Source organism: Heterodontus francisci, chromosome 43 (genome assembly GCF_036365525.1).
Source record: "Heterodontus francisci isolate sHetFra1 chromosome 43, sHetFra1.hap1, whole genome shotgun sequence".
Classification (NCBI taxonomy): domain Eukaryota; kingdom Metazoa; phylum Chordata; class Chondrichthyes; order Heterodontiformes; family Heterodontidae; genus Heterodontus; species Heterodontus francisci.
In genome coordinates, this window is record NC_090413.1 from 18,424,021 (window position 1) to 18,446,318 (window position 22,298).

The window sequence follows — 22,298 nt, forward strand, 5'->3', positions numbered from 1 at the left end:
TGTGTGGTGGGGTGGGGATGAGCTCAAACCTTAACAATTGTGTCCACTAGTATCAGCTGAGTTCCGTAGGTAGCAATGGAGATGGTGCCATAGTGGTAATGTCACTGAGCTAGTAATCCAGAGGCCCAGGCTGGTGCCCTGCAGACGTGGGTTCAAATCCCGCCATGGCAGCTTGTGGAATTTAAATTCAATTAATTAATAAAAATCTGGAATTGAAAACTATGAAACTATCATTGATGGCTGAGAAAATGCATCTGGTTCACTAATGTACTTTAGGGAAGGAAGTCTGCCATCCTTACCTGGTCTGGCCTACATGTGATTCCGGACCCACAGCAATGTGGTTGACTCTGAACTGGCCTAGTAAACCATTCGGTTCTCAAGGGCAATTAGGGATGGGCAACAAATGCTGGCCTTGCCAGTGATGCCCATGCCCCATGAAAGGGTAATTTAAAAACAAACTATCACCTCTGTCACTTAGGTTATTGCTTCAAGTCCATAGTCCAAGAGGCTTCAGCATAAAATCCAGGCCAACACTCCACTGCAGTACTGATGGAGCGCACTCTGTTGTATTTCTCGGTGGAGATGTTAAAAGTGGTGGAATCAAAAGATCCCATGGCACGATTCGAAGAGCAGGGGAGCTCTCCCCAGTGTCCAGGGCAATATTTATCCCTCAACCAAGATCGCTAAAAACAAATGACCTGGTCATTATCACATTGCTGCTTGTGGGATCTTGCTGTGCACAACATTGGCGACCACATTTCCTACATTGTAACAGTGACTGCACTTCAAAAGTATTTCATTGGCTGTAAAGCACTTTGGGAAATCCTGAGGTTGTGAAAGGCACAGTTTAACCGCAAATCTTTCTTTTGGGCGAGTGGAAAACACCTTCAGGTGTTGTTTGTCTCTCAATTCTTCTCTCAGTCTGGTCTTTTTGCATTCCAAACATCAAAACACAGTCGGCTCATGTGGGGCAATAGAAGTGTAAAACTTTGCTGCACTGAAGGAAGGCCATTCGGCCTATCATGCCTGTGCTGGCCCCCTGAAGGAGATATCCAAGTAGTACCATTCTCCTACTCTTTCCCCATACCCGTGTTTTCTTTCCCCTAACAATTTGTCTCCTTCCCTTTTTAAAAATTCTCCGCATTTTCAAATCTGTGGCATTCTGTGGACTGACAAATGTCTGAAAGAAAACATGCTCCTTGCAAACTTTGATAATGATAATTTTAAATGATTTCCTCTAGGACTTGTGGAATCATTTACCTCCTGTTCACCCTTTGATAAACCCTTTGGACCACCTCGATCAGTTGTCTGTCAGACCTTCCCCTGCTCTGACAATGCCATGTTTTCCTGAGTGAAGACCGATTGACTCACACCACACAACGGGATGTTAAGCGGAACGTTTATTTATTAGCTTTAAGCAGAAGGTGAACAAGTGAAAAGACGTTGGAACTTCAGAGTAACCCAGGGCTCCCACGGGAGGTGCGGAACTGGTCCCAGAGCAGGTGAGATGGTGGCTCATGGGCACCTTAGACATGAAAGGTCTGGACTGTGTTCTGGCCCTTCGCAGGTAAACAGGCCTGTGGAGCTTCCCAACTATCTGGCAACCGCAAGCCAACTCTCCTTATTGGATCATTCTTACGGGGGTGATGCAGCTATTGGACTCCCCAAGCCCTTGGTCAAAGGATGTACTCCTTGGGCCGGGCATCCTGTCAGCTGGTTGGGACACACCCACAGTGCTTGGATGCAGTAGGAGTAATTTATGCTGTAACCATAGCCACAGCATGTTAATGATGAAAGCTCTATATCAGCAAACTGACTGGCAACAACAGCCATCATATGGGGTCTGCACCCCATTTAACAGGGGGGGGGGTCTGTCTCCATGCCATGATTTGGAAATGGGGCAATTCTATCTGAAGGGAGCCTTGGGTGCCCTGTTACACATTCCATTTTTAACAAAAGCATTAGGATGATATGAGTTAAGGCCGTGAGGGAAGAAGCTCACGACCGAAGCGTCTACAACCCCATTACTCTGAAAGAAATCACCGCAGCGAATATGAGTTGTGGTCTCTCAGGCTTGGGGGCCCCAGGTGATCCCTCGGTGAGAGCCATGGTGCCTTCTTTAGTATCGAGATACTCGCTCTGCAAAGACACGCCAAATAAAACAGATTTCAAACTTTGCTTGTCCATCTTTCAACTTACTGCAGCAAACATGAACTGCACTAAAAATATAAAAATGTTGCAGGTTTTACAAGCGATTTACTTATGTTTACCAGGGCTTGCCCCAATCTACGTCTTTAATGTAGATCAGGACAGACAAGAGTGGGGGAACCTGTTTCTTGCTGACCAAACGCCAATGCAGCTCAGAGTCTAGTCCGCTCGTCACCCGGATCAGCCACACCCTCAGGGAATGGAGGCTTTAGGCAATGGGGGGGGGGAGGGTGAGGGTTCAATGCTGATGGTGAACGAGGCTTTGTGGGTCTGTGATGACAGCCAGAAGGTCGAAGGGCAGATCCCCTTGAGTAGTGCTGGTGTCAGTTAGGACAAAAATCGGGACCCTAAATTTGACCTCAGCACCACCGAGCTGGAGAGCCTAAAAAAGTGATCTGGTGTCCAGCTTCTGATCGCTCTCCAGTGATATCCTGGGCAATGGTGTACGTCCATATGTGTTGTGTACATTGTGTGGGTGGGTGTTTGTATCTGGTTTTGTGTGTGTGGTGTGTATGTTGTGTGGGTGTGAGAGTGTTGTGTGTTTAGTATGGTGTGTATGGTATAAATGTGTGTGTGTGTGTGTGTGTGTGTGTTGTGTGTGTGTGTGTGTGTGTGTGTGTGTGTGTGTGTGTGTGTGTGTGTGTGTGTGTGTGTGTGTGTCAACGTACCCTCAAATTTATTTTGGAGTGCATTGGTGATTTGCTTAAGTGCATGGCCCCCTTGAACTCTTTTGTGCGGCTGTACATGCATGGTAATTTAAAGGGTCCGACTTGTGCACAGTCTGCGTGGGAACCTTTGGGTTACTGCTTGGGTGCACAGTCTGGCAGCTCAGAGGGGACATTGGGCATGCGTGTGTGTGCATTTTGTGGTGTGTGAGTGTGTGTTTGTGGTGTTTGTATGTTGTGTTTTGTGTGTGGGGTGTCTGTGTTTTGTGTGCTGTGTGTGTATTTTATGTGTATGTGGCGTGTATATATAGTGTGTGTGGTATGTTCCTTGTGTGCGTGTTTTGTAATATGTGCGCATGTGTGTGTTTTGTGTGTATGTGGTTAATTGTGTGTATATTTTATGTGTGTGTGATGTGTCTGTGTGTTGCGTTTTGTGTGTTGTGTTTAGTGTGTGTTTATGTGATCTGTGTAGTTTGGTTGGACAAGTTTGGCCTTAACTCCAAATTGCCACACTGTAACAGCCCACTAATACTCAGTATTTGGGCACCCAGTTCCCATATGAGAAATGGCAATCTAGACCCCACAAAGGTTCCTGACACCTACTGAAAAGGACAGGAGGAAAAGAGAGAAAGTCCACTCTGATCCTGCCAGGCAAAACTATTAATTAAGGTGTGTAGCTTGTGGATATTGGGGTGAGATTTCATTTTGCGTTGAACACAAATAAGTAGCCTGCTTGTGACAGTATTCCACTGACTATCACCTCTGTCCAAACTCCCATATTGGGAATCGATGCTGCATTCATCTAACGCTCACATCTGCCAATTTTCAAGCGGAGCACAGAAGAACTCTCTGAGACGGACAGGAAGTCCGACATATGGGGAGACAGGAACAGAAGGAGTCCATTCAGCCCCTCAAGCCTGTTCCACCATTCAGTTAGATCATGGCTGATCTGCATCAAGACACCATCCACCCATCTTGGTTCCATAATGCTTAATACCCTTTCCTATCAAAAAAACTATCAATCTTAGTTTTGAAATTTTCAATTGACCCCCAGCCTCACCAGCTTGTTGGGGGGGGGGGGGGGGGGGGCGGGGGGAGAGAGTTCCAGATTTCCACTACCCTTTGTGTGAAAAAGAGCTTCCTCACATCACCCCTGAACAGCCCAGCTCTAATTTTAACATTATGCCCCCTTGTTCTGGGAGCTGCATTTACCAACGACAGACACGGGGCTTATCAGAAACTAAGAAGCAAGCTTTATTACCTTTGATAACTTTGGTTCTGTAAAGGAAAGAGAAAAGGACAAAAGAAATTAGTGTCCACTTCATAACTCAGATAAGATATTAGAACCACTGTCCAAAACCAGTTTGAGAGTTCTGGATAAACCTTGAGCTACTCAGTGACAAACCATGCGATGTTGCTACTTTCCCTCCTAATGACGTGCAGGGAAATAAGAAACAGGAGTGGTCAATTCAGCCCCTCAAGGCTGCGCCATTATTTAGTTAGATTATGGCTGATCTGTACAATGTTCCTGCCTTTGCTCCACATCCCTTGATACCCTTTACCCAACAAAAATCGGTTGATCTCAGTCTGGGAAGCTCTAGTTGTCCCCAGTGTCCTCAGCATTTCGAGAGAGTTTCAGAATTCTACTACCCTTTGTGTGAAAATATACTTCCTCATTTCACTCCTAAATGGCCCAGTTTTAATTTTAAGACTATACCCCATTGTTCTTGATTCATCCACCAGAAGAAATAGTTTCTCTGTATCAGATCCATATCAAATTTTGAACACCTGTTTATCTCACCCCTCAGTCTTCTAAACTCAAGGGAATATGAAGCAAAGTTTATGCAACGTAGGTACAGGAGGAGGCCATTCAGCCCCTCGCGCCTGTTCCGCCATTCAATGAGATCACGGCTGATCTGTGGCCTAACTCCATATACCCGCCTTTGCCCCATATCCTTTCATACCTTTGGCTAACAAAAATCTATCAATCTCAGACTTAAAATTAACAATTGATCTAGCATCAATTGCCATTTGTGAAAGAGAGTTCCAAACTTCTTTGTGTGTAGATGTGATTCCTATTTCCACTCCTGAAAGGTGTGGCTTTAAAAATGTTAAACCAGCCCCCCTAGTCCGTCCCCACCCAGTGGAAAGTCTCTCCCAATTGACCCTATCTGTTCCCCTTAATATCTTGAAAACTTTGATCAAATCACCCCTTAACTTTCTAAAGTCCGAGTTTGTTTAATCTCTCTTTGTGGCTTAACCCTCGGAGTGCAGGTATCATTCTAGTAAATCTACGCTGCACTTCCTTAACCTATCCATGTAGTTTAACCCTCTTAAGCCCTGGTGTCTTCAAACAGTAATACTGTAATGTGTGAACCAGATGGTACAGTGGGTTGGATACTGGCTTTTCAGTCTTAGGAGCTGGTTTCGATCGATGAAAGATGTGTACACTGCCCCTACTGCCAGTCGAGAATTCTGGGTGATGTAGGCACAGAACCCACAGCAAGTAATTGTCTATCATTTGCCACGATTTTGGCATCTCACTGAGGAAGACCACAAGATTTGCTGCTGTACAAAATGGAAACTGTCCGACTGAGATCGTTCTAGAACTTTCTAAATCACTGTTAGGCCTCAACTGGAGTATTGTGGACAATTCTGGACACAATACTTCAAAACAACTGTGAAGGCCATCGAAAGGGTACAGAGGAGGTTTACCAGGATGTTACCAGGGATGAGAGACTTCAGTTATAAGGAAACGTTGGAAAGGTGAAGACTGTTCTCCTTGGAACAGAGAAGGTTAAGAGGCGATCTGATCAAGGTTTTCTAAATGATGAGAGGATTTATAGATAAAGAAAAACTATTTCTTTGGCGAGTGGGTCAATAACCAGAGATTTATAGATTTAAAATCATTGGCAAAAGATCTAGAAGGGAGATGAGGAGAATTTATTTCACTCAGAGACTTGTTGGGATCTGGAATGGTCAACCTGAGAAGACAGCGGAAGCTGAATCCATAAACAATTGTAAAAGGGAGTTGGACAGGTACTTGAGTCTGAGCAACTTACAGGGTTATGGACAAGAAGCAGAGTTGTAGGACTAAGCATGACTGCTCTTTCAAAGAGCCAGCACAGGGGTGACAGGCCAAATGGCCTCCTTCTGTGCTGTATGTTTCTACGATTTTCTATGATGCAGTATGAGGTGACCTTTCGAGCTTGGGAGTGAGGCACAATGTTGGGAGTATAGAGGGAGCTTTACTCTGTATCTAACCCCTGTGCTGTACCTGTCCTGGGAGTGTTTGATGGGGACAGTGTAGAGGAAGCTTTACTCTGTATCTAACCCCATTCTTTACCTGCCCTGGGAGTGTTTGATGGGAGGCCATCCCTGTTTGTGATGTCACACTCAAGGTGAGGGTCATTGGGACTAAACACAGTGGCTCTTTCGCCATTTCCACTAGTAACATTTGCAGTCACTATAAAACAATAAGATCAACTCACGTGGTTATCGTTTTGCTTGACCCCGTGCCTAAAATAGGAAGAATAATATACAGCAATTAACTAACTGCAAAAAGAGAACACTTGAAGGACGTTTGGCAACATCATATTAAAAGGTAAAGAAACTGCTTGAAAGGTCAAGCGAATGGTACATCAGCCTCTTGTCCAGCTGACCACAACAGTGTTAAACTGGTTATGGAAGGATGATGCTGGAGCCTATATTTACTCAGTTTCACATTTATTGTGCATAATAAAAGGATTACAAACACGTAGCTCCTCACTCAAAACCCTCCACCAGTCTCTGTGTGTATCTGCTTATAAGTGATTAGATTAGATTAGATTAGTGCTCAACTAAGAACCCAATTAACACCCTTCACCTCCATATAAACAAACCATTGATACACAATTAACAGATTAACAAACAGCACCTCCTTCTTCTGTGGCCTCCACCACCAAGAACAAGGGCAGCAATGCCTTGGCAACACCATCACCGTCAATGTCCCCTCTAAGTCACACACCGTTCTGACTTGTCCTTCATTCCTTCATCATTGCTGGACCAAAATCCTGCTATGCCCTACCATTGTGGCAGCAACTCCACCACATGGACTGCAGCGGTTCAAGATGAAGGCCCACCACCTGGGTCACTGGCAGTGGGTTGGCAATCAATGCCAACCTTGCCAGTGATGCCCTCCTCCCAAGAATGAACATTTATGAGCAGGAGGCAGCTGCTGACGTTCGTTGTAGTGGCTGGTCCAGATTGGATTGGATACGGTGAATCATCACAGACTAGAGTAGACAGAATTATGGACATGGACTAAGCAATACACATCCAATTCAACATCACTTGAAAACTTACTAGAATGAGATCCTGAGATCATGGATGAGGAGCTGCCGCCGCCTGTGATCATGGATGAGGAGCCGCCACCTATCATCATGGATGAGGAGCCGCCGCCTGTGATCATGGATGAGGAGCCGCCACCTATCATCATGGATGAGGAGCCGCCGCCTGTCATCATGGATGAGGAGCCGCCGCCTATCATCATGGATGAGGAGCCGCCGCCTATCATCATGGATGAGGAGCCGCCGCCTGTCATCATGGATGAGGAGCTGCCTGTCATCATGGTTGAGGAGCTGCCTGTCATCATGGTTGAGGAGCTGCCTGATTGGATGCTGCTGAAGGGAGACAAAGGGGTTATTATTAAAGCAGTGCCGTCTGCATTCCATTTGTTAGTTTGCCATCTTTTATCATGTCTCCCTGTTCTGTTAGCCACCATTTCTTCCTGAAACGGACCCTGATTTCTGCCCTTATTACAGGACAGTCCCTGTGATCCAGGCATTGTTCTGTGTTTTCATAGGCTGAGCACTGCAATAACTCTTCATTGTAGGCTGAAAGCTCCAGTTGAAGATACTTCAGATGATCTGGTCACATGGCCTGCCTAGAACTGCCCGCAACCATCCCCACCCCCCACCCCCCACATTCCCGCCATTGGCCACTTGACATGTCCATCCTCACAGCACCCCGCTTTTCTTCCAGCCAATAGGAAAGCAAACAATTCTTTGATGCCCCATTGGATGATTCTTGACTGTCAATCAAATAGCCTTTTATCCCCCCCACCATCTCCATGATATTTTATATCAAAGAAAATGTAAAAAAAACAAATTTTTTAATGCCGCTATGATTTTTCTCCTGGGTGTTTGTCCCAGTAGTTTTTAGGGGATTAATTTTTCTCCAGGGAAATCCTGGATGGTGGCTAACCCTACTGACACAAGGTAATCTGCAAATTTAAACTGTTCTGCATCTGGCACACTCCACCCTTAGGCACATCCCAATTGGCTGATTGTACCATTTGATCATCTAAATCCTCTCTCTGGGTTAAAAAAAAAAGTCTGTAAGACCAACCAATCGGAGATACATCCAATTCCTTTCAGTTACTAGGTTACTCCTCAACTAGAAACATCTTCAAACATAGATAGTTAAAGGAATGTGGAACAATGAAGCCACAGTGTTTACCAGTAAACTCACGCATCGCAGTAACTCAGAGGCCTTGCTGACTATTGTTTCACTCTTAGTGCTTCCAGTCTCCAACTGGGCCCTGGGAATCAGTGAACTCCACCCAGTGACACCCCCCACTCCCAACCTTCCAGACGGAACACATGAGCACGCACCCTTCAAAATGTCTGCCATTGAGGGTCAGACTAGGCAGGCTGTCGACTTCCGGTTGTGCAAGAATATATGTGTTTGTGTGTGTGTGTGTGTGTGCAGGTATGAGTGAGTTAAGAGTGTGGATGTATGTCATAGTGGATGCCATTGTGAAAATATGTGTAAAAGTGCACTTGTCTGGGCAAGAATGTAACTGCAAAACCTGCAGGAAAGAATGTGTTAGAATGTGATCGTGCAGCAGAGAAGATGCAGGAGGAAAAAGTGTAAGTGTGGGGGTGAGGTGAAAGGGAAGAGACAAGAGTGGAAGAGAGGAGGCGTGTGAGGAAGGGAGAGAGTGAGTGTATGAAAGAGGATGGCTTCAGTTTTCCCAACGTTTAATGGAGGAAATTGTGGCTCATTAGGATTGGATGTTGGAGAAGCAGTGTGACGGCACCGAAGTCTTGGAGGGAGAGCAGATCTTGGTGTCGTCAGTGTAGACACAGACGTTGACCTCATGCCTTCAGATGATGCCACCAAAGGGCAGTAAGTACATGAGGAAGAGAAGGGAGACAAGGATAAATTCAGAAGTAACAATGCAGGACAGGAACTGAAGCCATTACTGGTCATATTCTGGCTATAATTTGATAGGTAAGAGTGGTGCCAGGTAGGGTTAGTCCAATCAAGCTGCAGAGAGGCTTTGGAGGACTATGGTGTGGTCAGTCATGTCAAAAACTATAGAGGGAAGGGGAATAAAGTGGGATCTCAGTCACAGAGAATGTCATTCATGTTTGGTCAGTGCTGTGGGAGGGGTGGAAATCTCATTGGAGAGATTGAAATAGGGAGTTGCGGAAGAGTTGGGCGTTGATTTGGGAGGCAACAACTATTCAAGGACTTTAGAAAGAAATGCCGGAACTTTATGCTCCCCCTCCCCTCACCTCCCGCAGGAGCAGGCTGGAGGTGAGGGGGAGGGGGAGGGGGGGTAAGAAAATTGAGTGGGAGGCAGTTGGTGCTGTTCCTGTCGCCTTCCTGCCCCCACTGCAATTTTATGAGGGGCAGCGGTGGTGTGAAAATGGCCCGCCTGCCTCGGGCCAATTAAGGCTTTTAAGTGACCTATTAACTGCCACATAAGGGTCTCCTCCCGCCACCACTGGTATTTTACCAGCAGTGGGCGGGCGGCTCAGGAGTAATACTTGGTGGCCTCCTTGCAGGCAAGGGAGGGGCCCTACTGATCGGGCACCCTGAGCCCCACAGAGGGTTCACCCCCCACAGCCCAACCGCCCCCTATGAACAACATTTCTCCCCCACCCCCGCAACCGTTGTTTCGCCGGAGCCCAGCAGATTGCCCCTGGTGAGGCCCCAAAAACATACCTCTTTTCCAGGGCCGGCGTCCCTCTTTCTTCACTCGCTGATTGGCTGGCAGCTCTTGGAGGCAGGACTTCCTGCCACAGAGGGGCGGAAGTCCCGCCCGAGGCCAATTAAGGGCCTGGGCCACGTAAAATTATAGCGTGGCCCCTAACTTTTTGGCCAGTGGGCAGGGCTTCCCGCCCAACATAGAATTCCGCCCAAAGGGAATTTTGGAGATGGAGCAATAATGAATAGAAGATGAAGATGGTTTGAACAGGAGGGAGGCACCAATTATAATGCTCAATACATAGTATTTACTGCACAGAAACAGGCCATTCAGCCTAACTCTATCAGCATAACTACCTATTACTTTCTCCCTCATGTGTTTATCTAGCTTTCCTTTAAATGCATCTATACCATTTGCCTCAACTACTTCCTGTGGTAGTGCATTCCTCATTTTCACCATTCTCTGGGTCAAGAAGTTTCTCCTGAATTCCCTATTGGATTTATCGGTGACTGTCTTATATTTATGGCCCCTAACTTTGGAATCCCCAGAAATGGCAACCATCTTCTCCATATCTACTCTATCAAACCCTTTCATCATCTTAAAGATCTCTCAATCGAGGGAAATCCCTCTATGGCTCAGAGGCAAAGGGGGTTGATTTTAACCTTATCCGTCAGGCAAGAAACTGATAGCTTCGGATTGGTGGCCCATCTAATACCTTTGTGAAGTGTTCACAGGACGGCATGAGACCTGAAAACTGATGCATTATTAAGAAAGAGACGAGGGGGCTAAGTGTTTTCTCATGGAAAGTAACAGAGGATGAAAAGCTGAGAATGGGGTAGGTTAGATATTGAGGAAAATTTCTTTGTGACGAAACTAACAGAAGAGAACTTGAGGACGCCAGAAGCCATTGAATGTCAAAGCTAAATAGTTACAGAGTAATCTCATTGCCACTTCAGTGCACTGAATGCACACTTCAAATAAATAAGTGGGCAGCTTCTGCAGTCGCTAAGGAGAGAGGTGAGAAAGACGAAAGATGTTTGAATGGGCCCTGGACAGACTGTGTAGGAGAGGGTTGGGAAATGGTGTCAAGACGCAGATCAGTAACAATCTGATTGAATGGCAGAGCAGGCTTGAGGGAATAAATGCCTCCTCCTGTTCCTAATCCTCCTATGTTCCTAGCTCTTGATGTTGTCTGGGTCTTACCTTTGGCCACTTCCTTCCAACAGACATTTGTACTGATGAATCTCACTCTCGAGCTTCATCTTGATGTTAACAAGGTTATTGTAATCCTGGGTCTGTCGTGTTATGTTGTTCCTGATGCAACTCAGATCTGTTTCCAACTGTGAAATTATGGTCACAAAGCCCTGAAGCTCCATACCGTATCTACATTCTGTATCGTTCAGCGTGTTCTGCAGGGCGATTAACTGAAAACATCAAATCAGTTTGGTCAGTTTGAAGGCCTGTCCGAACAGACAGCTCAGAATCGGGTTTAACTTTTGGATAAACATCGCGCTCAAACGAGCAGACCGCGAATTGTCAAAACTCACTTACAGCCCCATTTAAGGCGTTACAATCAGCCTCAAAGCTCTGCACTTGTTGACGGTATTGAGCCAGTTCACTTTTAGCCCCATCAAGAGCCTGGTTAGTCTGTGTGGTCTGTGTGACTTGAATCTCCACCTGAAAAATCAGAGCAACAGAGGTTTACATGGGTGAAGAATGATGTACTTGAGACAACTGAACCCACAGTGTTATGGAGCTGGCCAGATAATGACTGTTCACAGTAACCAAGAGCACCGACGCATCCACAATGATCACGGCTAGCGTTGACTAGATAAGGTTTTAATTGAGAGGTCCATTCAAAGCAGAGCAGAAAACTCTGGAATAGCATTGGAATGGAGCTTTCAGACCAAATCCTTTATCTTATTCCAAGTGAGTCTCTTATTACACTGTGTATGTAGAGGGAGATTGTGTTACATCAGCATATCGAATTACTAAGGTCAGTATACATTAGTTTGTGGGTGACATTCCATTAGGCTGTGTTATTGGAAAATAAAGACTTGCATTTATATACACCTTTCACAAGCTTAGGGCATCTTAAAGAGCTTTACAACCAATGTAGTACTTTTCTGAAGAGTAGTCATGTAGGAAACCCAGAAGCCAATTTACACACAGCAAGGTCCCACAAACAGCAATAAAGACCAGATCATCTGTCTTAGTGACGTTGGTTAAGGGATAACTATCAGCCAGAACTCTATGAAAAAGCACTGAGCTCTTTTGCATCCTTCTGCAAGTGAGTTAGGGGCCTCAAATGAACATCTCATCTGAAAAGTAGCACCTCCAGAGACTCAGTCCTGAGGCACTCCCTCAGGACTGAGTCTCAGCTTGGATTATGTGCATAAGTTTGTGGAGTGGGCCTTGAACCCACAACCTTCGGATTCTGAAATGAGAGCACTAACTTCAATGGACACCTTTGCCAGTGCTACTTGTTGAATGTGATTCTGCACTAAGCCCCATCTTGTCTTTTGAGGTGGTTGTTAAAGATCCTTGGCACTGGCTGAAGAGTTTCTCCCAATGCTGACCTCAGTACCCCCCCCCCCCCCCTCACCCCCTTTGGAGTTTGTGAGCTGCTGCTGCAGATGGCGAATCCAATCCTACCTGTTCCTGGTACCAAGTGTTCAAATCCGTTTGATTCTTCACAACCAGCGCGTTGTAATTATCACGGAGTTCCTGCAAGACCACACCCAGGTCAATGGAAGGAGCTGTGTTCACCTGAACCTGGATGTCTTGTGACTTCTGCTGCCGCAATATCCGAATGTGCTGAAACATAAGGGCAATAAATTATTAGTTAGGGTGGCACAGTGGCGCAGTGGTTAGCACTGCAGCCTCACAGCTCCAGCGACCTGGGTTCGATTCCGGGTACTGCCTGTGTGGAGTTTGCAAGTTCTCCCTGTGTCTGCGTGGGTTTCCTCCGGGTGCTCCGGTTTCCTCCCACATGCCAAAAGACTTGCAGGTTGATAGGTAAATTGGCCATTATAAATTGCCCCTAGTATAGGTAGGTGGTAGGGAAATATAGCAACAGGTGGGGATGTAGTAGGAATATGGGATTAGTGTAGGATTAGAATAAATGGGTGGTTGATGGCCGGCACAGACTCGGTGGGCCGAAGGGCCTGTTTCAGTGCTGTATCTCTAAACTAAACTAAAGATCAGCACAACCCATCTGTGATGGAAGGAGCCATTGTACAAACCCACCACTGGCACTAAGGGGCAGCACCCTGTCATTGTACTATCCCACCATTGGCACTAGGGGGCACACCCTGTCATTGTACTATCCCACCATTGGCACTAGGGGGCACACCCTGTCATTGCACTATCCCACCACTGGCACTAGGGGGCACACCCTGTCATTGCACTATCCCACCACTGGCACTAGGGGGCACACCCTGTCATTGCACTATCCCACCACTGGCACTAGGGGGCACACCCTTTCATTGCACTATCCCACCACTGGCACTAAGGGACACACCCTTTCATTGCACTATCCCACCACTGGCACTAGGTGGTAGCACCCTGTCATTGCACTATCCCACCACTGGCACTAAGGGACACACCCTTTCATTGCACTATCCCACCACTGGCACTAGGGGGCACACCCTGTCATTGCACTATCCTACCATTGGCACTAAGGGGCACACCTTGTCATTGTACTACCCCACCACTGGCACCAGGGGGCACACCCTGTCATTGTACTACTCCAACACTACCACTTGAGGGCAGCACTCTGCCACTGCAATGCCCCACCATTGGCACTAGGGGGATACTTAGCCCTGACATTCCTCAATGTCAATTATGCCATTGCAGTAGTAAGTTACTCTGACAGAGGGAGTAGTTGCATGCTAAAATAAAAATAAAATACTATGGATGCTGGAAATCTGAAATAAAAATGGAAAGAATTGCATGCTAGTTTCCTGGATAAAATTATTTGTATATGAAGCGGTGAAATTGCGTTCCAAAAATGCATGTGCACCTTAGGTCCCAAGAACCTACAGTGTAGAAGCCAGGGAGGTGGTGGTAAAGGCTACAGCCCTCATTAGCAGGGAAGCCACATAGATTTGAATCTGATGAAAGGTCACAGACCTGACACATTAACTCTGTCTCTCTCCCCACAGGCGCTGCCAGTCCTGCTGAGTATTTCCAGCATTTTCTGTTTTTATTTCAGATTTCCAGCATCTGCAGTATTTTGCTTTTATTTTATATTCTTTCCTCAGGTTTTTGCATTTTATCCACTCAGAGCATCTCCCAGCCTCCTCTGAAATGCCTCATGGCAGAACCATGTGTAGTCATGGGCCAACTGTGCTCTGTGCCAGAGCTTTGAATTTTACACAGGGAACCATTTGGGAAGAGATCAGGACAGAAGGAGGCCATTCATCCCATTGTTTCTGTGCTGGCTCTGAGCAATCCAACTACTCCCCCTTCAAGTATTTACCCAATTCCCTTTTAGAACATTTTTCACGAATTTGCTTTTTCAGGCTGTCCCTTCTAGGTGAAAGCAGGAAATTCTGATTTCTGGGTGCTATGTAGCACCCTGAGAGGGTTTGGTGCCAAAATAATTCAGGGCAGTGGTCGCTTTCATAGTGATAGACAGAGCTGGTGTGACAGTGATCAATGACAGTGACAATGTGAGAGAATAAAACTAAAGGGGCAGAGACAAACAAAGCCTAAGAAAGAGATGGGAGCAGGACAGAGAAACGAGTGGGTAGACAGAGTGTTAGAAAGAGAACAAGAAAGAGAGAGAGAGCAGCCAGGAAGAGAAAGAGGCAGAGAGACAGATAGAAAAGGAGAGGCAAGGTAAAAGAGAAGGGGGATAGTGAGGAGGGAGGAGGCAGTCAGAAATAAAGACACTGAGGTAGAAAGAGCCAGAGAGAGACAGAGGGAGAGATGGAAAGACAGAAAAAGGGTGAGAAGCAGAGATTGAGGGAACAGACAGAAACCAAAAGGAAGCTGGCAGGCAGAGAGAAAAAAAAGAGTGGAGACAAAGTGAAAGTAAGAAGACAGTGAAAGAGAGGGAGAAAGAGGTTGAGGTGGCAGACACAACAGTGAGAACGCTGGAACAAAAACAAGAAATGCTGGAATCACTCAGCAGGTCTGGCAGTATCTGTGGAAAGAGAAGCAGAGTTAACGTTTCGGGTCAGTGACCCTTCTTGACAGTGACAATGTGAGAGAATAAAACTAAAGGGGCAGAGACAAACAGTGAGAATGCTGGGGTGGGGTGGGGGGGGGGGGGTGCATGGGGCAGGAGAGAGAACGCAGCAGGACATAGGGAACCCTGGAGTGGGGAGAGAGAGAACACTGTGGGGGGGGGGGGGGGGGGAGAGAGAGAGAGAATGCTACAGGGGAGAGAGAGAACACTGTGGGTGGGGGGGAGAGAGAGAACACTGTGGGGGTGGGGGAGAGAGAGAGAATGCTATAGGGGAGAGAGAACGCTGTGGGGGTGGGGAGAGAGAGAACACTGTGGGGGTGGGGAGAGAGAGAACACTGTGGGGGTGGGGGAGAGAGAGAGAATGCTACAGGGGAGACAAAGAACACTGTGGCGGGGGGGGGGGGAGAGAGAGAGAATGCTATAGGGGAGAGAGAGAACACTGTGGGGGGGGGGGGGGAGAGAGAGAGAACACTGTGGGGGGGGGGGGAGAGAGAGAGAATGCTACAGGGGAGAGAGAGAACACTGTGGGGGTGGGGAGAGAGAGAGAATGCTACAGGGGAGAGAGAGAACACTGTGGGGGGGGGGGGGAGAGAGAGAGAACACTGTGGGGGGAGAGAGAGAGAGAATGCTACAGGGGAGAGAGAGAACACTGTGGGAGGGGGGGGAGAGAGAGAACACTGTGGGGGGGGAGAGAGAGAGAACACTGTGGGGGGAGAGAGAGAGAGAATGCTACAGGGGAGAGAGAGAACACTGTGGGGGGGGGGGGAGAGAGAACACTGTGGGGGGGGGGGGAGAGAGAGAACACTGTGGGGGTGGGGGAGAGAGAGAACACTGTGGGGGTGGGGAGAGAGAGAGAACACTGTGGGGGGAGAGAGAGAGAGAATGCTACAGGGGAGAGAGAGAACACTGTGGGGGGGGGAGAGAGAACACTGTGGGGGGGGGGGGAGAGAGAACACTGTGGGGGAGGGGGGGAGAGAGAGAACACTGTGGGGGGGGGGGGGGAGAGAGAGAGAACACTGTGGGGGGAGAGAGAGAGAGAATGCTACAGGGGAGAGAGAGAACACTGTGGGAGGGGGGGGAGAGAGAGAACACTGTGGGGGGGGAGAGAGAGAGAACACTGTGGGGGGAGAGAGAGAGAGAATGCTACAGGGGAGAGAGAGAACACTGTGGGGGGGGGGGGGAGAGAGAACACTGTGGGGGGGGGGGGAGAGAGAGAACACTGTGGGGGTGGGGGAGAGAGAGAACACTGTGGGGGTGGGGAGAGAGAGAGAACACTGTGGGGGGGGGAGAGAGAGAGAACACTGTGGGGGGAGAGAGAGAGAGAATGCTACAGGGGAGAGAGAGAACACTGTGGGGGGGAGAGAGAGAACACTGTGGGGGGGGGAGAGAGAGAGAACACTGTGGGGGGAGAGAGAGAGAGAATGCTACAGGGGAGAGAGAGAACACTGTGGGGGGGGGAGAGAGAACACTGTGGGGGGGGGGAGAGAGAGAACACTGTGGGGGAGGGGGGGGAGAGAGAGAACACTGTGGGGGGGGGGAGAGAGAGAGAACACTGTGGGGGGAGAGAGAGAGAGAATGCTACAGGGGAGAGAGAGAACACTGTGGGGGGGGAGAGAGAACACTGTGGGGGGGGGGAGAGAGAGAACACTGTGGGGGTGGGGGAGAGAGAGAACACTGTGGGGGTGGGGAGAGAGAGAACACTGTGGGGGGGGGAGAGAGAGAGAACACTGTGGGGGGGGGGAGAGAGAGAGAATGCTACAGGGGAGAGAGAGAACACTGTGGGGGGGGGGGGGAGAGAGAACACTGTGGGGGGAGAGAGAGAGAGAATGCTACAGGGGAGAGAGAGAACACTGTGGGGGGGGGGGGGAGAGAGAACACTGTGGGGGGGGGGGGAGAGAGAGAACACTGTGGGGGTGGGGGAGAGAGAGAACACTGTGGGGGTGGGGAGAGAGAGAGAACACTGTGGGGGGAGAGAGAGAGAGAATGCTACAGGGGAGAGAGAGAACACTGTGGGGGGGGGGAGAGAGAACACTGTGGGGGGGGGGGAGAGAGAGAACACTGTGGGGGAGGGGGGGGAGAGAGAGAACACTGTGGGGGGGGGGAGAGAGAGAGAACACTGTGGGGGGAGAGAGAGAGAGAATGCTACAGGGGAGAGAGAGAACACTGTGGGGGGGGGAGAGAGAACACTGTGAGGGGGGGGAGAGAGAGAACACTGTGGGGGTGGGGGAGAGAGAGAACACTGTGGGGGTGGGGAGAGAGAGAACACTGTGGGGGGGGGGAGAGAGAGAGAACACTGTGGGGGGGGGGAGAGAGAGAGAATGCTACAGGGGAGAGAGAGAACACTGTGGGGGGGGGGGGGAGAGAGAACACTGTGGGGGGGGGAGAGAGAGAACACTGTGGGGGTGGGGGGAGAGAGAGAACACTGTGGGGGTGGGGGAGAGAGAGAACACTGTGGGGGGGGGAGAGAGAGAGAACACTGTGGGGGGGGGGGAGAGAGAGAGAACACTGTGGGGGGGGGAGAGAGAGAGAACACTGTGGGGCGGGGGGGGGGGAGAGAGAGAACACTGTGGGGGTGGGGGAGAGAGAGAGAGTAAGCTACAGGGGAGTGAGAGCACTGGGAGTGAGAGAGGTTGTGCATCTCAGCCTGAAGGATGAAGTGGACTGGGGAAATTTTAACCCAATAACCTGGCAGGAAACTAACGGGATTGTTTTACACTGCGCCTGATTTCCACACACTTCAATTAAAAGTAATATCAGGCAGACAATCAGTTTCCCACTGGGTGGGTTCAGTTAAAGTGACCCACGATGATCAGAGAGGCTCAGAAGTCGCCGTTCTCTGGAATCAGGAGAGATGACTATCTTCACCCAGAGTCACATAGCAGGAAGATATGTGCTGCCGCTGTTAGGAACCTCAGTGTGTGAGGACACGACACTGGTAGATTTTAAACCCAGGAACCCACCTCATCGTGCTCCTTCCTCAGGCAGGCAATATCATTCTCCAGCACACCAATGTCACACGACAGGCAACCATGTATCTCCAGGTAGGTTTCCTTCAGTTGGATGAGTCCATTGATATCATTCTCCACTGACTGTCTCAGCATCATTTCCGACTCCCACCTGCAGCAGACAGAGGGCCGAGGAGACACAATCAATGCAAGATTGAAGGAGTGAGAGGCTTTGGTTGATATTTCTGTCATCAGATTTTATACTCTCAGGCTGGTTTTCTTTAGTTCGGCTCTTGAAATCCTCTTGTCACCTCTAGACTCAATAATCCAATGCTCTCCTGACTGGCTTCCCAACATGCACCTTCCGTAAACAAGAGCTCATCTAAAAATACTGCCTGTATCCTAATTTCCACCAAATCCTGGTCTCCCATCACCACCATCGCCCCCTCCCCCCACCCCCCAGCATCCCCCCCATTCTCACGGATCTGCATTGGCTCCAAGTCCAGCAACCATGTTAAAGTTCTCGTCCCTTGCTTTCAGATCCCTCTATAGCTTTGCCCCTCCCTATCTCTGTAATTACCCTCAGCCCTGAAACCTTCCTAGATATCTGTGCTCTTCCAATTCTGGCCTCTTACGTGTCCCTGATTTTAATCGCTCCATCATTGGGGGCCGTGCCTTCAGCTGCCTGGGCCCTAAGTTACGGAATTCCCTCCCTACCTCTCTCTCCTCCTTCTAAAACGCTTCTTAAAAAGCTCTTTAAAACGTATCACTTTGACCAAGCTTTTGGTTGTCAGTCCTAATATCTCCTTATGTGGCTCGGTGTTAGATTTTGTTTGATAACATGCCTGTGAAGCACCTCAGGGCGTTTTACTAAGTTATAGGCACTATATAAATGCAAGTTGTTGTTGCCTGAGTCATGATGTCTGGGTCATGATGCCAGCATTCCGAAGGGATCGTTCCTCCACGACACCTTGGTCCACTCCTCTATTACCCCCACCACCCCGTCCCCGTCCCATGGCACCTTCCCCTGCAATCGCAGGAGGTGTAATACCTGCCCATTTACCTCCTCTCTCCTCACAATCCCAGGCCCCAAACACTCCTTTCAGGTGAAGCAGCGATTTACTTGTACTTCTTTCAATTTTGTATACTGTATTCACTGCTCATACTGTGGTCTCCTCTACATTGGGGAGACCAAACACAGATTGGGTGACCGCTTTGCGGAACACCTCCACTCAGTCCGAAAACATGACCCTGAGCTTCCGGTTGCTGGCCATTTCAACACTCCCCCCTGTTCTCATGCTCACATCTCTGTCCTGGGATTGCTGCAGTGTTCCAGTGAACATCAACGCAAGCTCAAGGAACAGCATCTCATTTACCGATTAGACACACTACAGCCTGCCGGACTGAACATTGAGTTCAATCATTTCAGAGCATGACGGCCACCCCCCCCCCCACCACTTTTTATTTTTATTTTAATTTTATTTTAGTTTGTTTCATCATTCATTTTTTTACCATGTACCTGCCCACGGTTTTTTTCATGTTTGTGCTTTTGGCCAGGGCTGTTCATTATTCGGTCATTTAACACCCTCTCTGCACAAATACTTTGTCTTTCACCACACCATTAACATACCATTTGCCTTTGCTCCATGACCTTCTTGTTAGTTATTCTCTGTGACCCTGTCCTATCAACACCTTCCCTTTTGTTATCTCTTGCCCCACCCCTGCTTTATTTGCTTACATTTTACATTTATTTCATTTATTTATTTCATTTATTTTACAACCTATTGCATTTCTAATATCTGCCAGTTCTGATGAAGGGTCACTGACCTGAAACGTTAACTCTGCTTCTCTCTCCACAGATACTTCCAGACCTGCTGAGTATTTCCAGCACTTTTTGCTTTAATTTCAGATTTCCAGCATCTGCAGCATTTTGCTTTGATTATCTTGGATGCCACTAGTGGCCTTCTAGCCATATCTATCTCCGGTGAACCCATCTCAGGGCACTGTTCAGATAATCAGTACCTGCACAGCACCACTCTGCGAATTCTCAAGAGACCCGCAGGTCCAGGAGCCATCACAGTGGGGATTTAGAAAAAGAACTGTTTCACCTACTTGTTTCTGAAGTCTTCAGCAGCTAGCCTGGCATTGTCGATTTCCAGAGAGATGCGGGAATTCTGCAGAATGTAGTCAGTAATCTGGGAGAAGTGGATTGGACAATGTTAAGAAGGGGTGCGGGAGAAAGAAAGCACAGTTAAAATCCTTCATTTTCATAAAGCCTTTAGATATGCTCCTTCCCTCGGTATGGACTGGTACTGCTCCAAGAGCTGTGCTGGTGTGAGTATAACCCCTGTTCCAGCCACCCAAGCAAGACTGATCTAAAGTTCGGAGCCCAGACTAAAGACAGTGCCCTGCCCTCTGGCTAGGAGTTACGAGTCAGGATAATAGACTTGGCTACCTTTTAATACCTCTCGTTATAGAAGCAAGCCAGAGAGAGGGCGACTCTGTAACAGATCAGCAAATAACATCAACAGTGGAGCCCCACGATCTGCTGGATATGAAGGGCAATGGCACCCTACTCACAGTTAAATACCTCACTCTGGACAGACAGCAGCGAAAGGAATGAGATCTCTCCTGTGTCACTAGAGGCAGGAGATTCTAACTAATACTACGGACAGAAGACCCTAGCTAACTAACTAATACTAAGGACAAGAAGACCCTAGCTAACTAACCAATACTAGGGACAGAAGACCCTAGCTAACTAAGCAATACTAGGGACAGAAGACCCTAGCTAACTAACTAATACTAGGGACAGAAGACCCTAGCTAACCAACCAATACTAGGGACAGAAGACCCTAGCTAACTAACTAATACTAGGGACAGAAGACCCTAGCTAACTAACTAATACTAGGGACAGAAGACCCTAGCTAACTAACTAATACTAGGCTCAGAAGACCCTAGCTAACCAACCAATACTAGGGACAGAAGACCCTAGCTAACTAAGCAACACTAGGGACAGAAGACCCTAGCTAACTAATTAATACTAGGGACAGAAGACTAACTAACTAACTTACACTAGGGACAGGAGATGCTGTCTAAAGTCAAATTTCTCTGGTTTCCTCGTTCCATTTTGTAACATTCATCTTCAGAAACCTCTAGAAAAAGGGGCACATCCATATAGTGTAAAAGTGAACAAACATTTATACTACTCATAGGGCCAGCACAATCAAACATCCCCCATACAGCAGTGAATTAATGGGACCGTGAGCAAATTCCATCCCGCAGTAACATGCTGTGCATCTTCAAACGTAAAGCCAACTTCGCCAGACAGCAGCTGCACACCTAACACAGCAGGCTAGAGCGGATGTGGACTAAAGGTGATAGATCCATGAGTTGTTTGGAATGTAAGGGCTTTGCACTGAGCACACAGTGAGCGCTTGCTGAAGAAAGCACGTTCCAGCAGGGGGTCCCGCGATCGGGAGCAGGCGTGCTGGCTGGTTTAACATCTCGCTCGGCCATGACTAACTGAGGTTGGGGAGGGGGGGGGCGGAGGAAGGTCAAATTTCCAACCTCCCAGTCAGTTTGTGCAGGTGCAGTCAATTGCGCCTAACCAAATTTCAAAAAAGGCCTACCTGTTGCTGCAAAGGTTTGACTGTGTTGTAAACGGACCAGTCGAAACAGTCAATGGTTTTCATGGAAGCAAACTCCATAATTTGCTTCTCTAGTTGACTATTGGATATCTCCAGCGAGCGAACTTTCTCCAAGTAGAGTCTCAAACGTTGATTGAGGTCCTGCATGGTATCTTTCTCGTTAGTGACCAGGAGACCCCCTGACATAAAGGACATAGAACTCGAGCCAACCCCGGCCCTAAAGCCACCTCTAAGTCCCTGAGAAATACCCATAGACTGGTATCCAGCACCACCCAGGCTGATTCCTGACTTAGTACCATAATTCTGAATTGAGTAATTGGAATAACCTCGAGGCTGCATGCTTGAGCGCATTGAACTGCTGATGTTTTGGCTGGAGCCCATGCCGAAGCCCCCACTGACCATACCACCACCGCTGCTACTGAAACTGACACTCTTCCTACCAAAACTTGTCATGATGCTGCAAGGCAAACTATCACACCAGCAAGTATCCGAGAAAAAAACACCAGTCAGTGCGGCTCGATCTCAGAGCTCAGTGATTAATGTCTCCGATCGTCTCCTTTTATATTGTGAGAGGGGCCAGAGCTGGCACCTGAAACAGACACACCTGTTACAGTAAAATTTTCAACTTAAGAACCACACCCACAGCCTACAATATGA

General features: G+C 48.1%; 1 protein-coding gene across 1 annotated transcript; it reads right to left on the reverse strand.

Moving 5' to 3' along the window:
- Positions 1–30: 30 nt before the first annotated feature.
- LOC137355649 (keratin, type I cytoskeletal 18-like) lies at positions 31–22,094 on the reverse strand. Its single transcript, XM_068021023.1, has 13 exons — positions 21,624–22,094; positions 20,107–20,189; positions 18,010–18,166; positions 12,508–12,669; positions 11,404–11,529; positions 11,056–11,276; positions 7,218–7,534; positions 6,995–7,147; positions 6,220–6,339; positions 4,135–4,151; positions 2,029–2,139; positions 1,640–1,762; positions 31–171 (listed from the first exon to the last, which is right to left on the reverse strand). The coding sequence occupies exons 1-13, from the start codon at positions 22,092–22,094 to the stop codon at positions 31–33; spliced, it is 2,202 nt and encodes a 733-aa protein (XP_067877124.1).
- Between the last annotated feature and the right edge of the window lie 204 nt (positions 22,095–22,298).

What these genes read in the sequence shown, in the direction of transcription:
- LOC137355649 (XM_068021023.1), bottom strand. Translation starts at nt 22,094, where the DNA reads ATGACAAGTTTTGGTAGGAAGAGTGTCAGTTTCAGTAGCAGCGGTGGT. An exon ending in ACACTTGGTACCAGGAACAG is followed by an intron (nt 11,530 to 12,507) that starts GTAGGATTGGAT and finishes CTGATTTTTCAG; the next exon opens with GTGGAGATTCAAGTCACACA. An exon ending in GATCTCAGGATCTCATTCTA is followed by an intron (nt 7,148 to 7,217) that starts GTAAGTTTTCAA and finishes TGTCTACTCTAG; the next exon opens with TCTGTGATGATTCACCGTAT.